Genomic DNA, 21,626 nt, shown 5'->3' with positions numbered 1-21,626 from the left:
TTTGTCTCTGCTGGTTCCAAAGGACGCTTTGAAGCCAGGCAGGGATCCATTTCCATTTCCATTGTGTCCATTGTGTAAGTAAAGAGGAAACAAACGGGAAACCCCCAGTCCAAATTTCCAAAGAGGACCCCCTTAGGGTGCCTCCTAGCCAATTTAAAAAACCTTACAGCTTGAACAAGACCTTAGGAGGAAGAGGTTAATTTTCCTTTCCACTGTGGCGTGATCAACCTCAGCAATTTCTGCCAGCGGCTAGGCAAGTGGTCCGAAATTAATTACGTACAAGGCTTTGGGCCTTATGCTCTCGTCCCGACCTGCCCTATATTCCTCCTTCTCTCCCCTCTCTCTCCAACCCCTCCCTTCCTGCCCAGACTCCTCCTTCCTCCTCCTTATCTACTAGTAATCCACTCGGTCCCGTGCCTCCTTTGGGGCCCCCAACTGGCTGTCTTGAGTCCCCTATCTCTGCCCACACCCTCCTACAGTGTTAGCACCTTTGTGAGAGGTGGCTGGGGCAGAGGGGGTAGTCAGAGTACATGTCCCTTTTTCATTGGCCGATCTTTCCAAAATTGAGAAGTGTTTAGGCGATTTCTCAGCTAATCCCACCATATACATAAAGGAATTTAGATACCTTTGTCAGGCCTATGACTTAACTTGGCATGACCTCCAGGTTATCCTAACCTCTACCCTAAACTGACTGAGGTTCTAACCCAGTATACCCGGTTAGATCCGGCCTCCCCCACAGGGGCCACCATTTTGGCGTCTTATTTCATTTCTCAATCAGCTCCTGACATTCGTAAAAAACTTCAAAAGGTAGAGGATGGTCCTCAGGCACCAATACAAGACCTGGTTAAATTAGCCTTTAAGGTCTATAACTCCAGAGAGGAGACGGCAAGCTCGCCTCAACAGAAGGCCCAGCTCCTAGCAGCGGCTTTACAGCCTAGTCATAACCCCAGGCCAGAGAGCACACACCCCACAGACTCCAAGGCCACGAAAGGAGCCTGCTATAAGTGCGGCAAGGCAGGACACTATGCCAACAGGTGTCCGCAAGGTCCCCGAGCCCCAACGCAGCCTTGCTATAAGTGCAAGGCGTCAGGACATTGGGCCAGTGAATGTCCTAACCCTCGTCCACCAGCAACCCCCTGCCCTGCTTGCCAGCAGGGAGGACACTGGAAGTCTGATTGCCCCACCCTGAGAACAGGTGCTGCGTCTCCACGTGACCCCCTTTCCCAGGATCCTGGGAGCTCCTTCCAGCTCCTACATCTAGACGACGACAACTGAAGGTGCCGAGACTCGGGGACCCCCATCACCCTCACCGAGCCGCGGGTAACTCTCCTGGTAGCGGGTAAGACAATCAATTTTTTAATCAACAGCGAGGCTACCTATTCTGTTTTGCCGTCCTTCTCTGGACCTAGCCTTCCATCCAATATCTCTGTAGTAGGAGTAAGCGGAAAGCCATCCACTCCACAAAAAAACTCCACTCCTTAATTGCTGCCTGGCCAACAACTACTCTGCGCACTCGTTCCTCATTCCCAGCTAAAAAGGGCCCCTACCGAAAGCAATCAGTGGAAATCAGTTTGGCTTTCCCCCCTCGCCTCAAACTTACTAAATTTTCTTAACTATCTCATACTCCTCAACCTTGCTGGGACCTTCCTTCTGGGTTTTGCCCCTATTCCAACAAATGCTTCCATTCCTCATTCCTATACTAATACTGTGCCTTATTTTATTCTTCGTCCGTACGTCCAAATGCCAACCATGGGCCCCGACCTTGACGACGCCCCTTAACAGCAGGAAGTAGCCAGACAGACCACGGTGCCCCTTATCACTATTACCAATAAAAGGTTGGAATGTTTTGACGAACGGAGGCAAGATGGTGCATTTCCGGGTTTTTCATCACCTTTTCCCGTGTGCGCAAGGATGCAGCTGGCGCCCGGGAAGGTGCAGACCAACTAGGCATGCGCCAGGTGATGTCAATCCGAAGAGATCAAGATTTTCCCGGTGGCACCTGCGGCGCCTTCCCCCCCCCCCCAACGTGTCCGTGCCCCGCCTATTGCCCTTCCACTCCTAGAAAAGCCACTCCCGGCAGATGCAAGGGGCGGGCTTCCTCAGCCCCTACCTTTGTCGGGACTGCATTAGGAACTCTGCCCGAGAGCTCTACTGGGTGACTCTCTCGGCCTCCTTTGCCGGAGGCCAACAGACTTCACCCCCATACCTTTTTCTCTGGAGCTAGATGACCAAAGAATAAATTTGCAGTTTTGCTTTTAGCCTTGCCTACTTGCTGGTTCTTTTGTGCTCGCTCTGGTGGTCTTAGAAAAACAAATCAGTAGATACATACATTTATTTTATAGTTTTGTAGTTATATTTATAGTTGTCTAAATGTTTATGACAATTGACGCTTGTTATCCATTTACAACAGTACTCATCATCTCCTATAAAATTTGTCTTTGAGTTTTAAAAAAGTGAGTCCATTTAAAGAAAAGTGTCAAATAAATTGATTTTAGACATGTAAGTGAATATAGCAAAATGGAAACAATGATTTTTAGTAAGTGACTGAAACTTGGGAAACACAAATCTTAATCCTAACAAATTCCTTAATAAAACATTTTTTGTGTATGTGATTGGTTCCCATAACGTGTATTGGCAGATATTTTCTAAATTATTTAGAGGAAAAAGGAAATGAAAACAAGCCCGATTCCATGGGCAGTATTTTGAGAAATTTAACATGCTACCCTTTATTTCAATGTTCTGTGTCATTTGGTGTTTCTGTGGTAGTTGCTGTAAGAAGCGCTTGGGTTCTCTTAGAATAAAGGAAGCAGTAGAAGAATTCACACATTTTTTCAAGAGAGTAGTGGAAGTTTTCAGAGCCTAGTGAATATTCCCAAATGATCCACATGCTTGATGTTTGTGCTGTTCAGAGAAACAAAGTAAAAGACCCTGGGACTACTCAAGATACCCGGGTTTCCATCTCATCTCTGGATGTTAACTTACTACATCACTCAAGTAAGTTAATGGATGGTGTGCTCAGTGTCTCCATTATTTAAATGACAGAGTTTTGATTTCCATAACCATTTTTCAGCAGTGTGAGACACACCCAATAGAGAGAATAACTATAACTGGCAAAAGCAGTTATTCCTATAACTTAGGAGGCACATGCCTACAGTGGGCACTAGAGCCCTTCCAGGTCTGAAAGTCTTATTTCATGATTTCAGTTCCTTGGATTGCAGATGGCCATACAAATAGCAGTAACGTATACACATTGCCATTAAACAGTCTCTGGATTATGCTTAGAATGTCACGCCACAGACAGCATAAGTAAATTCGTACCTGTCCTACTAGATAGTGGGTATTCTGGTTAATTAAATGCTCATGTTAATATCACTGTGCTCATTATAAATGTAGATAAGGATTTTGTATTTTTAAGAAATGCATTATGTAACTGCAATATATCAAACACAATTTAAACTATCACTAGTAAGTGTTCTCTTTTCTTCACTTTATTAGTTTTTTCTTTGTTTTGTTTTTGTTTCTGTTTCTTAAGAAATTAATTTATGCTTATTGTGATAGATTATAATATTCACTCCCTCCTTCTGCAACATCCATGACTTCCCAGCTCTGATACTGAACTTAGCCATGAGACGTGCTTCAGTCAATAGAATGTGGACAGAAATGATAACAGTTCCAAACCTGGCCTTAAAAAGTTTCACATCCTTCCATCTACCCCAGTGTCTCCCCTGAGAAGAATATGCCCCTGGTAGATTCGACCTCTCTAGGATGAGTTCTAGAATGAGACACATGGAGCGCATTTGAATTTGACCTTCAGCCCCATTCCTCCAGGTTGTTACCTACACACACATGCAACACTGCACTAAAGTTAGCAGTTGCAGGAAAAGCCATCATCACTACTTAGAAAACTGTAAGGGTGGCAGCTGTAATGGGGAGGAGAGAAGACCAAATTAGGTCTTAGGAAGGTGAAGCCACCTCAACTGACCTGCAGACCAAAGAGCAGAAAATAAACTGATTAACATCGTATAGCTCTCAGATTCTGTGATGGTTTGTTTCATAAGAAGAGCTAACTAACCTACCTATTGTGACAAGTAAAAATTTACAAAAATCTAATTTTTAAAGCGAATAAAATCTTCTCTCTAATCGCACCCCTGACTAAGGTTACTAATGATAACCATTTGGTATATAACTTTCTGCTGTTTTTTTTCCCAAGGATTAAAGGAGCAAATGCATGTTAAAAAAAAAAAAAACACATACACACAACATAGTGCTCAGCATATGAAGAAAGCACTCATTAAACATCAGCTATTTTTATTAGTATTCTCACATAAACAGATATACTCAGATATAGGTGTTTCAATTCATGCAGAAATGAGATCATGCTATGCACATTACTCTGAAACTTGCCTTTCTTCACTTAATACTACATCATGGGCATTCCTCTAGGTCAACTCATCTTTATAAGGATAAATAGCTCCTCTTTAAAACGGCTACAGGATATTCCATGGTTTGACTATTCCATAATTGTCTTATTTCCACTTTACAGATAAAGAAACTGAGACTCAGAGAACTGAAAGTGTTGGCAAAATACTTGCTACCCCTCCCTATCAGGCCGTCTCTTTTTCCCGTCTCAGTCTTGGTTTTGTGGCACTGTGACACAACTTGGCCAATGAAACGTAAGTGGAAGTGCCCATAGATAAAGCCTTAAGAGCCACCCCATGGTGACAGCTCTCACTCTCGTCTGTGACACACACCAGCAATATCTCAGACAGAGGCTGCTCCTTCAGCCTCGTCTCAAGTAAAGAGCTAAGGTGTAAATCAGGAAGGAAATGTAACATGCATATGAAATAAACTCATGTTGTCTTAAGCCTTTGAGATGCTGTGGTTGTTTGTTGCTACAACGTGATTTAGAGAATGCTAACAGAATGTTTCCAGACTTTCAAGTATTTTGTCATTCATTACAAATATTCATCATCACTGGTTTGGTCAAGCACCAACATGCTAGTCAAGAAAGATGAGGGTTGATAAAATAATCAGGAACAATCACCTCCCTAACTGCATTTTAAAAAACTATCAATAGCCTCCTCCTCAAGTTCCAAATAACTGGCGAAGGATATGATAATATCACAGAAAAGATAAGTCTACCTAGCCCAGTAGGTTGAGGACTATCCTTTGTGTGTGGAAAGCCTCCTAGGTAGGTCAGTATTATAAGAACTTTGACCCAGTTTCTCCATGCTGCAAACTACATACACACAAATAGGCAACACTGTGTTAAAAGGCAGTAGTTCCAAGAAAAGCCATCACTGCTACTTAGAAAACTGCAGGGAAGGCAGGCGAAATGGAGAGGAAAGTAGAATAAATGGGACCTTAGGAAGTCTAATTCCAGCTTCACCACGTATCAGCTCTGAACCTCAGTCTTCTCAGAAGACTGCTAGGAGGATCCAATGAGGGACAGCAGGTGCAGTCACGACTAGTAAGAAAAAGAAACATGTATTCTGATTTTTTCAAATTACAAGTGGAATACATGTTCATTGTAGATAATTTTAAAACAAACAGGGAAGCATAAGAAAGTGGAAATTACCCAAAAATCACAACCACTGACATCCTGATGGTTAATTAGCCATATTTCCTTCTAGGTAAATGCATACCCATATTACATATTATACTTGTACATCACACAAAGCCTTCTGAATGCATTTATTAAGTATATGCATACATATATTACCAGACCCTCCTCTCAGGCTCATTCTCTCCATTCTTCCTTTCCAGTTTACCTTTTTGTCCCCCCAAACATGCCCCATATTCAATAATATCCAGGCCCTTGTACATGCACTCCCTCTTCCCAGAATAGTCTTTCCCTCTCCACTGTCTCCTCTTTTCCTGGTTACTCCTACTCATCTTGGAGGACTCAGTTCCTAGAGGACAATTCTCTGACCCTGACACTTGTCAGACTTCCCTGGAACACCTAGAGCATCCTGTTCCTTGTTTTTCATAGCATTGCCATACTGGACTAGTCTTGCCTCTTTATTCTATTTTCCTTGCTAGACCCCAACTTGTGGGCAGGTACTACAGCTTTTGTTCACCAGTGATTACCAATGGCTGTCCCATAGTAATTGTTCAAAATTTTTTGAATAAATGAGTAAAATACTTAACAATATGTGCTATCTGTATTTTTTCTGAAATCCCCAAAGCACCTTACAATTCTCAATAAATACCCACTGAAAGATTAAATATGGAAGAGTATGTAAGACATGGCAACATGCCTCATGAAGTTTATAAATTAGATGGGAAGAAAGCATTGTAAAAGGAACCTCAGCACAATTAAATGCTATATTCTTTTCTTCTGCCTCTTCCACTACTTTTCTTCAAACTAGAAAGAGCAGAACAAAATCCCTAAGTTCAGTTCCACATTCGTTTCTTCACTGAGGGTATCCTGCAGCACTAACTGAAATAAAACAGCAGCAGCTTTAACACGTATGCTCCAACATCTCAGTGGCTCAACACAATAAAGTTGATTCTTCATTCCATCAAAATCCTATTGAGAATATTTCTGGTCGATAAGTAACCTTTCACAGGGTTATTCAGAGATCTAGACTCCCATCTGTGGCCCTGCCCTTCTCTATGACCTTGGAGTCACAGAGACCAGGAGATGCATAGTTTTGTGAGCCAAGCCTGTAAGTGACACACAGCACATCCACTACATTGACTAAAACTCAGCCCCAGGTATTTAGAAAGGAGGCCAGGAAATGTAGTCTATCTGTATATACAAGAGGAAAAGAAAAGAGGTTTAGTGAAAACTTTGTAGTTCTTCTGCCACAGTTGGTAAGGGAGTACCTAATCTTCTCAAGTGATCCCAAGACCAGGTAATTTTGATTTACGGATACTGAAAACACTCATTATTTTGACAGAAAAATATCCATCTAATAGTGGACATGAGAATGTATCATTCCAGGTTTATGAATTTTGAAAGTAAAAAAAGATTAATTCCAGAAATGAGAAACAGTGATGTTAATACCACTCCTGAATTCCAAATGAGATTCTTTAAGATGGCGTTTATGAACATTGAAAATAAAAATGATGATTACTATAAGTACAATGGGTTCACAAGGAATTATCATAAATGAACCTAGCATCATTTCTGGCACATAGTAGATAATAAATACATGTTGAGCAGGGGAACTACAATTCTACTTTTAAGGCAACTATCCTATTGATAAATAATTTTAACTTCAGACAGTTCTTTCTTATATATAGGAAAGTTTTCTTCTCTAACTTCTAACCATTAGCCTAGCTCTGACCTCAAAACCTACAGAGACTCATATGGGTGCTCTCTTGGTCTTCCCCCTGCCTTCTCCAACCCACACTTCTCCCCAGGCAAATAATCCCATTTTATTCAATTCTTCTCCACAAGACAAGGTTTCAGGCCTCTCACCATTTGGCTGTCCTTCCCACAGATATCTGTGGTTGGCCAAGTTGCTTTCCAAATTTCATGCCCACAATATTCCCAATGATGGGACCCAATGGTGTCCAACCAGTAGCATTTAGTAGAATTACTACTCTTGGCTTTGGGCATCGTGTCCTTACTTTGTGACTAGAAGTATTTAAGTAGTGAAGTATTTAAGTTAGCAAAGGAATTTCTGCATTGGAAGCAAGGCAGGACTTACAAGGTGACCACTAAGGACTCTTGCCACTTTATGATCCTATAGGTTTTGTAGAAGTTCTGAGTAGAGAAAAGGCATCACCACAAATGTGATAATATATACAACAGTTATACATTCCTCCTTGACAAAAACCTTGAAGAAAATCCAAGAGGACTTCCACAAGGGGTCTGATGTATAAAAAAGATTTATGAGGTATCTTCCCTGTGCTAAGCATGCTAGATGCTATGGATACAGTGGAGACCAAGAGATATGGTTTTTCTGTATTTTTGACACTTGGCATCTAGTGTGTGAAATGGACTTTAATAAGATAGTTTTTTAAAAAACAAAAAATACATAATTACATAAATAAATATAGAATAATACTTTTTTAAACATTCTATTGTTAAGAGAAAATCACCATTTCCCTGGCCTCAGTTTTCCATGATGGGACATCTGCTAAAATAACCTTCTTATCCTTTCTTTCCATCCTTTACATATACTCCCCATGGGAAGAAAAGTAATTTGAGTTACCTGATTGCTGAGTTCACAAGAAAGACCCATGCATGCCCCCCTCAGAAACTGGCTCTCTCTTTTCAGAGTCAATTCGTCCAAAGGATGAATACTCTCACTGTACCTCTGGAGAAGGCCTGCAACTGTCCATCATTGCCAGGAACCAGCAGGTAAGTTTAATGCATGGGTGAAACATCGGTGCTATGGGTTGAATGTTTGTCTCCTCCAAACCTCATGTTGAAATTTGATCCCACCTGTTGGAGGTGGGGCCAAATGGGAGGTGTTTGGGCCATGGGAGCAGATCCTTCATGAATAGATTAATGCCCTCCCTGGGGGTGAGGCAGGGAGTGAGTTCTAACTACTCTCAGGAGAGCTGGATGTTAAAAAGAGCCTTGCACCTCCCCCTTTTCTCTCTTGCTTCCCTTTTGCCCATGTGATCTCTACACACCCAGAACCCCTTCAGACCTTCTTGCATGAGTAGAAACAGCATGAGGCCCTTACCAGATGCAGATGCCCAATCATGAACTTTCAAGCAGCAGAATTATGAGCCAAATACACCTTATTTTCACTTTATAAATTAGCAGCCTCAAGAATTCCTTCACAGCAACACAAAAGAGACTAAGACAACCAGGAAATAAACTGTGGCCTCCTGTTTGCCATACCCTCCAAACCAGTCTGTATTAACTTTCACATTGATATTTTGATCCCCACTCATCTGATTCCTGTGTCTAACTCTCAGCTGGTTCTTAACTCCTGAAGGTAAGAAAGGGGTGTTCATAATCCTTCTCAAAGAAAAGTTATAGGGACTTATGAGAGTATAAGGAGAAATCGAATTTACATGCAGAGAGGGCACATTAGGAAAAATCACAGAGAGCCTCTTTGTCATTTAAGCTAACGTTCAAAGAAAGATAGAAATTGGCCAAAAACAAGGAAGGGTTAAGAGGGCTCTTATAAAGGTTCGTAGACAACAAGCAGTTTGTCTTATTTGAGGAATAAATGAAGGCTAGTGTGGGAGTCATCAGGACTGGTCACCATAGGATTGTGCTTCCTGGTCCCCTTGTGGCTTGGCTGGGCTGGGCCATGAGACTGGTTTTAGTCAATAAATGTGTGAGAGGTGACATGTGACATTTTTAGGAAAAGACACTTAATTGCTGAGATGAGACTCTTCAAAGTTGCCTTTCCTTCTACCATGAGATCTGAAATGTTCCTGAAGGTGGGTGTTCCATCAGCCTGGGTCCTAGAGGAAGGTGATGTGATCAGAGGGCTTGCCAACCCTTGATGAACATATAGAAGGAGCAAGGAAAAAAAAAAAACTTATTTCTTAAGTCACTGAGGTTTGGGAAAAAAAGATTTAATTATAGCATATGAGCATGTAGGAACAAGAAAAACCTTTATTTCTTAAGTCACTGAGGTTTGGAAATATTTTTAATCATAGCATAACTTAGGCTATCCTGATTGATTCAGCCATAGGCAGTGTGGCTGGAGAAAAGTGGGATGAGAAGTCCTAGCTCTTTTAAGCTAATAGGATGCCTTTAAGGAGGCTTCAGCAGGGGAATTTGACATTTTCCAAATATTATATATTAAAACAAGATACTATTGCTACTCAATCATTAAAAAAAAACCCTTCATTCCACTATGGAAAAGGCTATTTTAAAAAATCCATCAGCAAGCATTTACTGAGCACCTTCTATACTTCCAAATACCACGCTCTGTATTAAGCATTGGAGATACAAAATAAGAATAAGACACAGTTGCTGGATTTAGAGTCAGGGATTTAAGAAGACATTTACAAGATCATGTGAAAAACTTTCTCTACTTCAGGTATGTACCCAGTATGGTGACAGCCAAACAGGATAATAACTATTCAAGCTGAAGCACGAGATGGGGTGAGGGAAAGCTTCAGAGGTAGTGATTATTTGAGCTGGCTCCTGAAGGGTGAATAGGAGTTTGCCAGGTAGCCTTTTGATTAGGGATAAAAGTACATGCAAAGACAGGAAACTGTCAGAGGGATGGAAAATGTTTGGGGTGGCAGCGACTCAGAGGAATGGAGGGAATGTGGAGTGGAGGGTGTGGTAGGCTGCAATAGTATTCAAAAATACTTGCTGCCCCTCCTCACTGACATCAGGCTCGGTCATGTAAATTGCTCTCAGCATAAGCTTTAAGAGTCATGCTCTTTTCTCTCTGCCATGACAGTAATGTTTTGGACAGAGGGTGCTTCATTAACCAAGGTCTTTGAGCAAAGATAATGTGTGTAAATCAGAGTCACAGCCAACTTATGGTAGATGTATTAGTCTGTTCTCACACCACTAATAAAGACATACATGAGATTGGGAAATTTATAAAGGAAAGAGGTTTAATGGACTCACAGTTTTACATGGCTGGGGAGGCCTCACAATCATGGCAGAAGGCAAAGGAGAAGCAAAGGCACATCTTACATGGTGGCAAGCAAGAGAGCTTGTGCAGGCGAACTCCCATTTATAAAACCATGAGCTCTTATGAGACTAATTCACTACCATGAGAACAGTATGGGGGAAACTGCCCCCATGATTCAATCTGACCCCATCCTTGACATGTGGGGATTATTACAATTCAAGGTGAGATATGAGTGGGGACACAACCAAACCATATGAGTGGACATGCAATATGAGTGAGAAACAATTCTGTGGTTGTAACCCAGTAAGACTTTTGGATGGCTAACACAGCATAACCTAGAGTATACAGAAGTGTGCATTTCCAGCTCTTTGACTTCCAGGTACCTAGTAGGATTGCACTTTCCTGCACCCCTTAAGTAAGGCATGGTCATGTGACTAATTTTAGCCAATAACATGTAAATACAATAAAAAAGTGTCATTCCTAGGAGGGAGCTTTTAAAGCCAATATGAGTTCACCAAAGTGATGGAATAATTGTTGAAGCATGTGTCAAGATGAAACCTTCTTCAGACTAGGTTTCTATATGAGCATATTAAGCAGAGCCCCATGAACTTGAACATGTAGTATGAGCAAAATATAAAATTTACTGTTAAGCCACTGAGATTTTAGGATTGTTTGTTATGGCGTAACCTAAACCATCCTGACTGATATAAAAATTGGCTCCTAGATATGGGTTACTATAGTAACAACAATAAGCATAACAACAATAAAACTAAACAATCATTTAGAGGGAGATAACTAAGAACACTGCTATCAGAAGCTGAAGGGATGGTGATCTGTTTGGTAAACAGATCACCTGTGATAATGCAGAAGGCAGATCATGAACCTGATGAACTAAAGCAAAGGATTGTAAAACAGAAAGTGAGTAGTGTGTGTTGGTGGCTGTTGGATGCATTCTGAAAGTTACCACAAGCTATTCAAAGATAAACTCAGAAAAATTTGGCCTGTTTGCAATTAGGAATGAAATGGAATAGAGAAAATCTATAAATCCAGGGATTTACATCATTAAAAGAGGCAATTGTTTCCCAGTCCCAACTAGTAAAATATAAAATCAAGAAATACTTCTAGCAAGAAAGGACCTGGAAGAAACTCAGCTTTGAAGTAAGGATCAAGTCACAAAGTATGAACCTACTATTAAAACCTCAGGATAGGAGGCCGAGGAAGGTGGATCACCTGAGGTCGGGAGTTCGAGACAAGTCTGACCAACATGGAAAAATCCCATCTCTACTAAAAATACAAAATTAGCCAGGCGTGGTGGTGCATGCCTGTAATTCCAGCTACTCAGGAGGCTGAGGCAGGAGAATCGCTTGAACCTGGGAGGTAGAGGTTGCAGTGACCCGAGATCGTACCATAGCACTCCAGCCAGACCAACAAGAGCAAAATTCCATCTCAGAAAAAAAAAAAAAAAAAAAAACAGGATCAATTAAGATCTTACCCAGCATCTGCTTTCAACTGGACAAAATGGCTCTGGGAAAAGGAAGAAAGGTATAACTCTCCCACCAAAACCCAATAAGCCCAAAGTGCTCAAAATCAAGTGAAGAGCAAGAGAGTAAGACAGCAAAAGAGAGACAGAAGAGTCAACAGGCAGGATAGCAGGAAAGCAAAGAGATATGGCAAACCAAAGAAGTATGTCTGGAAAAGAACTTTGTGGCTATTGGCACACGGAACACCTTACATCAGATAGATAAGAAGCCTACCTACACATATTCAATACTTAATGTCACTCTCCCCAACTTTTAAAAGCTTATTTAAAAGTATATTTTCCAATGCCTGCTTTAGCTGTGGAAAAGCAAGACTCTCCGAAGGCAAACTCAGGAATCATGGAAAACAATGGACAGGGCAGCTTGGTGCTGTGACCACATGGGTCTTTAAGGTTGTCTCCCTTGAAAAAAGAACGAGGGGAAGGAGATAAGACCGAACATTTGGTGAACAGAAAGGGAGACAGAGTCTTTAGTGTTATTCCCCAAATATTCCTGGAGATCCTTTTGAGACACCTGGTAGGATTATAGTGATCTAAAGTTAGGCATGGCCATGTAACTGCTTTGGCCAATGATGTATGAGCAGAAGTGATGTCTGCCATTTCCAGGTGGATGCTCTGACAGCCATGATGTTCTCCGAGTTCCTTCCCCATAGTCAGGATAGCCTTGAAAATGGGTATCAAGACAAGGCCTCCTTGAGCCTGAGCCCTTGAGTGGCTACAATGAGCAGAGCTACCCTGCCAACCTACAATGGTCATATAGCGGAAATGACAAACTTTCACTGGAATAAACCACTGATATGTTAGGGTTGTTTGTTAGGGGAGTACAACACTGCCTTTCCTGACAGAACTGGGAGTGACAGATAAGGCTGGAGAGAGAAGTTATATTGCGAAAAGCCCCTTCTCCCAGGCATAGGAATCGGAACACTCCCGGTTGTAAGGAAAAGCCAATGAAGGCTTCCAAGCAGGGGCGTTAACATGAACAGATTTGTTATTTTTTTTGGATGAAATATGCTATTTCTCAACATAAGGAGAAGATCAGCCTACTAAACCACATGAGGCACAGAGGAACACACAGAACGCTTAGGTAAAAGATATATATTTATACAAAGTCCTAAGTCTTGAAATTTCTAAATACAGGAGCTCTGAACGGAGTTATAGTCAGAGGATCAGGCAAGAAAATTTCTTTTATGCCACAAACGCTATTTCCTCTGCAGATAACTAATACTCCACAAGAAAGTTTGCCAAAGTAGAGAAAATACAAAGGAATGTAACACAGACCTGAGGTCAACTTCCAGGTGCCTGTGTGACCCGAACAAAGATACTTAACCTCTCTGGGCCTATTTCCTCACATGTTAAATCTGGTAATAATATATGTCTCTCAAGATGGTTGTGAGGAGAAAATAGCATATTTAAATTACTTAGGATAATGCCTGGCAGATAAGTGTTTAATACATGAAACTTATTTTTATTATTGTTATAAAAAATATTTAGAACACCAGCTCCCTGATTACAACAGAAAATTATTCAGGGCAACAGACAGAGGAGAATGTTCTCTCCTTGAGGAAGTAACTGGATCTTGTCACTACTGTAAACCTACCCCTCCTCCTCCCCAGCTCAGCGCCTGGCTCACAGTAGGCTTTCAGTTACCCTCTGCAGATCGGTGAAAGCTAGGTGAGTGCCCGGAGTGAAGAAAAGTTGGCAGGTTTCCCACTGATACCAGCTGCTGTTGGTTTCTGAACACTCAAAGCCGCAAATACCTTACGGCTGGGGGCAATGAACCCTAGGCTGAATTCCAAGTTCAGAAACAGTGAAGTCTGAATTTAGAACCTAGGAACTTAAACTGCTGCAGGTCCAACTTCAAACCCCAGTTCTAGACAGAGGCTTGGGAAAGAGCTGACTTCTAACCCTGTTCCCCCTCTCCTCCTCCCCTCGATGCTTCTCACAGGAAAGTACACCTGGTCCTGCCAAATCGCACTCTTATATCCTGGCATCCTATCCAGGCTCTGCGAGGATGGAAACCGCGAGGCAGGGGAGGGAAGCGGGCTGTTTGCCCACCACCTCCCTAGTGCTGCAGCAGACCCTGTCACACTAACTCCCGGCAGCCCGGTGATGTGGACGGCACCGGCCCCACCTGCAGATGAGGGAAATGAAGCTCAGAGGAGTTCTGTGATTTGCTCGCTTCACACTGTTGCAGCCTGGCCACGAAAGAACCAGGATTCCCGACTTCGGGATTCTTTCCACCACACACTTTCGTCCCTAACGGGTGGGGGGCGGGGGGAGGATAAAATAACAACCGCGGAAAAGGAACCACTTACATGTGTCTAGCGCTTCCTAGAGGCTACTCAGGATATGTGCCCACTACCCGGCCGGGAAGGCAGAGATTTGAAGTCCGGGTTCTACCCTGGGCTCCTGAGTTCTACTGCGTTACTTTATGCGAGTGTCCGCCGCCTTCTGAGCTTGTTTTCCCGGAAGCAACTCGGCGCGGATGGAGAGAGTGTGTGTGCGTGTGTGTGTGCGCGCGGGCGCGCGAGTATGTTGTGCGTGTTGTGTTAAGCGTGCGTGTTGTCCGGGGGCGGGGAGTAGACTAACACCGGGGTTCCCCGAGTTTCGGATCGCCTACACGCTTGTTCCCATCTGGACCCTGTTACCCACTAATTGCACCCACAATAAAAACTGCCCCTCGGAGGCAAAGCTGTGATCCCCCGCGCCCTTTCCCCTACGGTCCCGGAGGATGAAGTGCGGTGCAACGGAGACTCAGTTGAGCGTCCAGTTTCGGGCAATACAAATCTCTCAGCTTCTAGGAGCAGCCAGACAACCCTGCGGACCATCGCTCCTGAACTTGACCGAGAGGCAAACTTCGGAGCGTTCCTCAACGTGGGGGGCCAACTCTCGGGAGACCGCCCCCAAACTTAAGCCCCCTGAGGCTCGCCCCCAACTGGGACTTCACCGAGCCACCTTAAGGGCGGTGCTCCCGCCCCCCGGAAGTGCGGGGGGGCGGCGGACCTGGACTCTCAGCCTCCCGCCCCGCGCGGTGGCGGACGCCGGTGGAGGACTTCGAGCCCCACAAGTGGGAAAACACCACCACCTCTCACCCGCACCCTTGACCCAAAACAACTGGCCGGGTTCCCTGGCCTCCCGGGTCCCCGCATTCCCTGCATCCCAGTCCGCAGCCGTGAACTTGAGCCCCCTCCGTCAGAGGTTGCAAGCGTCCGCCCGCTCGCAGCAGCCACCGTCACTAGACAGTCAAACCCCAAGACGTCAGCCCACAATGCACCGGGCGGGCCGGGAAAAACGGCCCGGGGAGGGGACCGGGGAAGAGAGGGCCGAGAGGCGTGCGGCAGGGGGGAGGGTAGGAGAAAGAAGGGCCCGACTGTAGGAGGGCAGCGGAGCATTACCTCATCCCGTGAGCCTCCGCGGGTCCAGAGAAGAATCTTCTAGGGTGGAGTCTCCATGGTGACGGGCGGGCCCGCCCCCCTGAGAGCGACGGGAGCCAATGGGAAGGCCTTGGGGTGACATCATGGGCTATTTTTAGGGGTTGACTGGTAGCAGATAAGTGTTGAGCTCGGGCTGGATAAGGGCTCAGAGTAGCACTGAGTGTGGCTGAAGCAGCGAGGCGGGAGTGGAGGTGCGCGGACTCAGGCAGGCAGACAGACACAGCCAGCCAGCCAGGACGGCAGTATAGTCCGAACTGCAAATCTTATTTTCTTTTCCACCTTCTCTCCAACTGCCCAGAGCTAGCGCCTGTGGCTCCCGGGCTGGTGTTACGAGGAGTGCCCAGAGAGCCTGGTCTCCAGCCGCCCCCGGGAGGAGAGCCCTGCTGCCCAGGCGCTGTTGACAGCGGCGGAGATCAGCGGTACCCACGCGCCAGCCGGGGGAAGTCGGCGAGCGGCTGCAGCAGCAAAGAACTTTCTCGGCCGGGAGGACCGGAGACAACTGGCCCAGAGTCCCGGAGCGAACTTTTGCAAGCCTATCCTGCGTCTTAGGCTACTTGGCGGCGGTAAAGACCAGGAGGCGGCGGACAGCCACGCGAAAGAAGAAGGACGTGCGCTCAGCTTCGCTCGCACCGGTTGCTGAACTTGGGCGAGCGCGAGCCGCGGCTGCCGGGCGCCCCCTCCCCCTCGCAGCGGAGGAGGGGACAAGTCGTCCGAGTCTGGGCGGCCGAGACCTGCAGCTGGTCGGTCTCTGCGGGGTCGGCACTGATCCGCGCCGCCGGGAGAGCCGCTGCTCTAGGAAGCGAGTTCGCCCGCGGACTCCAAGGAACCGCGGCGCCCGAAGAGCGCTCAGTGAGTGACCGCGACTTTTCAAAGCCGGGTAGCGCGCGCGCGAGTCGACAAGTAAAGAGTGCGGGAGGCATCTTAATTAACCCTGCGCTCCCTGGAGCGAGCTGGTGAGGAGGGCGCAGCGGGGACGACAACCAGAGGGTGCGCGCGCTCTTAGAGAAACTTTCCCTGCCAAAGGCCCCGGGGGGCACGGGTGTCCCCCGCTTGCCAGAGCGCTGTTGCGGCCCCGAAACTTGTGCACGCAGCCCGAACTAACCTCAGGTGAAGTGACGGACTGTTCTATGACTGCAAAGATGGAAACGACCTTCTATGACGATGCCCTCAACGCCTCGTTCCTCCCGTCCGAGAGCGGAGCTTATGGCTACAGTAACCCCAAGATCCTGAAACAGAGCATGACCCTGAACCTGGCCGACCCAGTGGGGAGCCTGAAGCCGCACCTCCGCGCCAAGAACTCGGACCTCCTCACCTCGCCCGACGTGGGGCTGCTCAAGCTGGCGTCGCCCGAGCTGGAGCGCCTGATAATCCAGTCCAGCAACGGGCACATCACCACCACGCCGACCCCCACCCAGTTCCTGTGCCCCAAGAACGTGACAGACGAACAGGAGGGCTTCGCCGAGGGCTTCGTGCGCGCCCTGGCCGAACTGCACAGCCAGAACACGCTGCCCAGCGTCACGTCAGCGGCGCAGCCGGTCAGCGGGGCGGGCATGGTGGCTCCAGCGGTAGCCTCGGTGGCAGGGGGCAGCGGCAGCGGAGGCTTCAGCGCCAGCATGCACAGCGAGCCGCCCGTCTACGCCAACCTCAGCAACTTCAACCCAGGCGCTCTGAGCAGTGGCGGCGGGGCGCCCTCCTACGGCGCGGCCGGCCTGGCCTTTCCCGCGCAACCCCAGCAGCAGCAGCAGCCGCCGCAGCCGCCGCACCACCTGCCCCAGCAGATGCCCGTGCAGCACCCGCGGCTGCAAGCCCTGAAGGAGGAGCCTCAGACAGTGCCCGAGATGCCTGGCGAGACGCCGCCCCTGTCCCCCATTGACATGGAGTCCCAGGAGCGGATCAAGGCGGAGAGGAAGCGCATGAGGAACCGCATTGCTGCCTCCAAGTGCCGAAAAAGGAAGCTGGAGAGAATCGCCCGGCTGGAGGAAAAAGTGAAAACCTTGAAAGCTCAGAACTCGGAGCTGGCGTCCACGGCCAACATGCTCAGGGAACAGGTGGCACAGCTTAAACAGAAAGTCATGAACCACGTTAACAGTGGGTGCCAACTCATGCTAACGCAGCAGTTGCAAACATTTTGAAGAGAGACTGTTGGGGGCTGAGGGGCAACGAAGAAAAAAAATAACGCAGAGAGACAGACTTGAGAACTTGACAAGTTGCGACGGAGAGAAAAGAGAAGTGTCCGAGAACTAAAGCCAAGGGTATCCAAGTTGGACTGGGTTGCGTCCTGACGGCGCCCCCAGTGTGCACGAGTGGGAAGGACTTGGCGCGCCCTCCCTTGGCGTGGAGCCAGGGAGCGGCCGCCGGCGGGCTGCCCCGCTTTGCGGACGGGCTGTCCCCGCGCGAACGGAACGTTGGACTTTTCGTTAACATTGACCAAGAACTGCATGGACCTAACATTCGATCTCATTCAGTATTAAAGGGGGGAGGGGGAGGGGGTTACAAACTGCAATAGAGACTGTAGATTGCTTCTGTAGTACTCATTAAGAACACAAAGCGGGGGGGGAGGGCTGGGGAGGGGTGGCAGGAGGGAGGTTTGTGAGAGCGAGGCTGAGCCTACAGATGAACTCTTTCTGGCCTGCCTTCGTTAACTGTGTATGTACATATATATATTTTTTAATTTGATGAAAGCTGATTACTGTCAATAAACAGCTTCATGCCTTTGTAAGTTATTTCTTGTTTGTTTGTTTGGGTGTCCTGCCCAGTGTTGTTTGTAAATAAGAGATTTGGAGCACTCTGAGTTTACCATTTGTAATAAAGTATATAATTTTTTTATGTTTTGTTTCTGAAAATTCCAGAAAGGATATTTAAGAAAATACAATAAACTATTGAAAAGTACTCCCCTAACCTCTTTTCTGCATCATCTATAGATACTAGCTATCTAGGTGGAGTTGAAAGAGTTAAGAATGTCAATTAAAATCACTCTCAGTGCTTCTTACTATCAAGCAGTAAAAACTGTTCTCTATTAGACTTTAGAAATAAATGTTCCTGATGTACCTGCTTCTATGGTCAGGTTATACTCTTCTTCCCCCAGCTATCTATATGGAATTGCTTACCAAAGGATACTGTGATGTTTCAGGAGGCTGGAGGAAGGAGGGGGTGTTGCAGTGGAGAGGGACAGCCCACTGGGAAGTCAAACATTTCAAAGTTTGGGATTGTATCAAGTGGCATGTGCTGTGACCATTTATAATGTTAGTAGAAATTTAACAATAGATGCTTATTCTCAAAGCAGGAATTGGTGGCAGATTTTACAAAAGATGTATCCTTCCAATTTGGAATCTTCTCTTTGACAATTCCTAGATTAAAAGATGGCCTTTGCTTATGAATATTTATAACAGCATTTTTGTCACAATAAATGTATTCAAATACCAATAACAGATCTTGAATTGCTTCCCTTTACTACTTTTTTCTTCCCAATATACTGAAGCTTTCATTTTTAGTTGCTGAGGTTAACATTGCTGCAATCTGAAGTGACTTGAAAATTAAGAAGCAAAGAATTTAGGAAGAGTCAAACTGGAAGTTGTGATCTGAATGAAACAGTCGCCCAATTTCATTAATTCCCTCCTCTCTACTACCACCCCTTACCCCCAAATAAATACCTGTGCCTAAGGAAAGTAGCAGTTTAGCATTTTGGATCTGTCTATAGTTTATTTCTTAATTTGTTTCTCAAATAACCTTGTTTAAATATAGAATCAGTCTCAAAAGATAGTAATCTAATACTATGGAAAAGATTCACAAGAGAACATGAACACCAACTCAGTGATTACATGCATAAATCAAACCTCAGCTCTGGGGAAATGGGAAACTTAAATTCTGACTACAGATATAACTTAGGAGATCAACAAGGCAGTGCTCAACAAGGGAACAATTTTTTGCTTGGTTGCTTTTCATCCCAAGAGCCAGTGTGATTATCAGGCAGCAAAAGCAATTTGATATCCAGGAATATTTCACAAACCACTAATTGAGGCAGGGCTGTTTGCTCATTAGCAGTGTTCTAGTACCCAATAGGTCTGGGAGTGCTAATATCCTGCCTGTGGCTGTAAATCCAAATACACAAAGAGTTTCTCCTTAGGAGTATCTCTAGGAGTGGAAGAGATTGGACAGGCTTGTTAGCTTCGGGTATACTCTCCCTTGTAATAACACTTCTTGAACAAAGGGTTACTGGGAGCAGAGCCCGGTTTGCCAAACTGAATTTGCCGATGTCAGCAACCCGGAAGGTGAGATGATTTTGACCATATGTAGAAATAGCAGAGGGACAATAAAGCACTTTGGGGTGGGGCTCTGTGGAAGCTAAACAAGAGCCAACTAGAAAAAATAAGCAGGCTGGGGAATTAATTACCTGCAAAGGTAGACTAAGCCCAGACAACAGTACAGCACAGAAAAGCCACACCACTCCCCAGTTTGCTTTAGATTTCAGTGTTTAAAAAAAAAAAAAAAAAAAAGTCTGAAACTCAGGCCTATCCCCATGCTTGATTGTTTCTATTAACATTCTAAATGTATATTCTTGAAATTCTAACCATTCTAACCAAAAGGGGTGAAAATAAATAATTGTGGTAGAGGAAATTAACCATGATCTCTGGTCAATTTTGGAGACAAAAGATTAACTGCTTATAAACACTTAATGGTTAACTTCATTATGGACCTTCAATGAGTTAATTTTTAGGTAACACTAATAGTTGGAGCAGATGAAGCTAGTGACACATAGTCATTAATCCTCTTAATTTTTTACATCTATATATGTTACATATATAAAATAATTCAATCAGGGACATAATCCTCTGTATCTATCAAGACAGAAGGTTCATGAACTCAATGAAAATGCCCAGAAAGTTGGGTGTGTGTGTCTGTACACACTCTTCTGAGGAGAGAGATTATTGCTTTTATTTGACCTTCCCAGAGTTCCATGACTCAATAAAAAAAAAAAAAGAATTGATAAACCATGAACTGACCAGCTTACATGCACACTATCAGAAACATATCTTTGTATGAATCTAAATCCTATGCTCTTTCACCCCTTCATGTTTCTGCTTGCATCTATTTGCCTGGAATACCTTTCCTTCTAGTTCAACTGATAAATCCTACCCATTCTTCAAGTCTTGGTATAAATGACACCTTCTCTGTAAAGCTTCTGTTGGTAACTCCATCTTCAAAGGGAATTAATAATTCCCTAGTAAGCATGATAACATTTCATGAAAAATCCTATGATAGCACTTACCAAAATGTGTTATGAACCTCTGTGTCTCCCGGTCAGAACCCTATCCTCTTCATCAATGGACTCCCAAACTTTTAATGCGGCGCCTGGCATATAGTAGATGTTCATGAAATAAACATTTGATGACTGAAAGAACAAGTGAGCTCAAATCCTCCTCCAACACAATTCCAAGTCTCAGTTTCTTCTAGTAAATATACTTCATTTCCAGGTGCACAACTCGCGATGGATCAACCCTTGCCTCCTCAAAGTCAAACCTGGCCAACCCTCAAGTTCTAAAGCCTAGTTCTTAGTGAGTGTTCTTAAAAGAATTAAGCTGTTAACACATTCATACATCCAGCCACACACAATGTCCCTTCCTGCCTCCACTAATACAAGTGGGCATCTGCTTACATTAAATGGGTCTGCCTGAAACATTAGTTTTAAAGGTAGAAATGAAGGAGGATAGTAATTGTGTCCTTGGGCAGGCACAAAAACAGTTCCAGATGTGTCTTCATTAAAAACAAACAGCTTTATTGGTAATGACAGAGAGGACTTTCTGTTAGTAAAGTTAGACATATTTCAGGGGTCCAGAAATTAGTACCCAATGTTTGCTTGCTGAGACAGGAATCATGCTAATCCATCTATTCTTCCGTGTCATTTCATTACTAGAGAAGTGCATTGGTTGAACCAAGGAAAGAGACCATGACTTCTAGTTTGATTGCCCCTTGCCTCCTCCACCTACCTCTATGGTGGTCAAGTAGGATCTCATAGAAGAGAGGAAGGTTAGAAGCTGGGATGGCCCCAGAATGTAAAACTATTATTTCCGAACTCTAGAATCTAACTTGAGTTCTTTGGTTTTGGACTTTTGGACATCATAAAGCAGGGCATTCCTC

At 44.9% G+C, this 21,626-nt stretch overlaps 1 protein-coding gene and 1 long non-coding RNA gene across 2 annotated transcripts in view; one reads left to right on the top strand and one right to left on the bottom strand.

Annotated features, from left to right (window-relative positions):
* LOC117091986 overlaps positions 1-14,891 on the bottom strand; it is a 43,942-nt gene extending 29,051 nt beyond the window's left edge. The window contains exon 1 of the long non-coding RNA XR_004440591.1: positions 14,373-14,891. This is a non-coding gene — a long non-coding RNA (uncharacterized LOC117091986). The remainder of the gene's footprint in view (positions 1-14,372) is intronic.
* Positions 14,892-15,360: 469 nt separating this feature from the next.
* On the top strand, positions 15,361-18,917 carry JUN (Jun proto-oncogene, AP-1 transcription factor subunit). The gene has a single exon (XM_033225060.1). The coding sequence runs from the start codon at positions 16,619-16,621 to the stop codon at positions 17,621-17,623; it is 1,005 nt and encodes a 334-aa protein (XP_033080951.1). The 5' UTR covers positions 15,361-16,618; the 3' UTR covers positions 17,624-18,917.
* The last annotated feature ends 2,709 nt before the right edge of the window (positions 18,918-21,626 follow it).

Source organism: Trachypithecus francoisi, unplaced genomic scaffold, assembly GCF_009764315.1.
Source record: "Trachypithecus francoisi isolate TF-2019V2 unplaced genomic scaffold, Tfra_2.0 Lachesis_group12, whole genome shotgun sequence".
NCBI classification, from domain to species: Eukaryota; Metazoa; Chordata; class Mammalia; order Primates; family Cercopithecidae; genus Trachypithecus; species Trachypithecus francoisi.
Note: the sequence above shows the minus strand (reverse complement) of the source record. Positions and strands in the feature narration are given on the sequence as shown.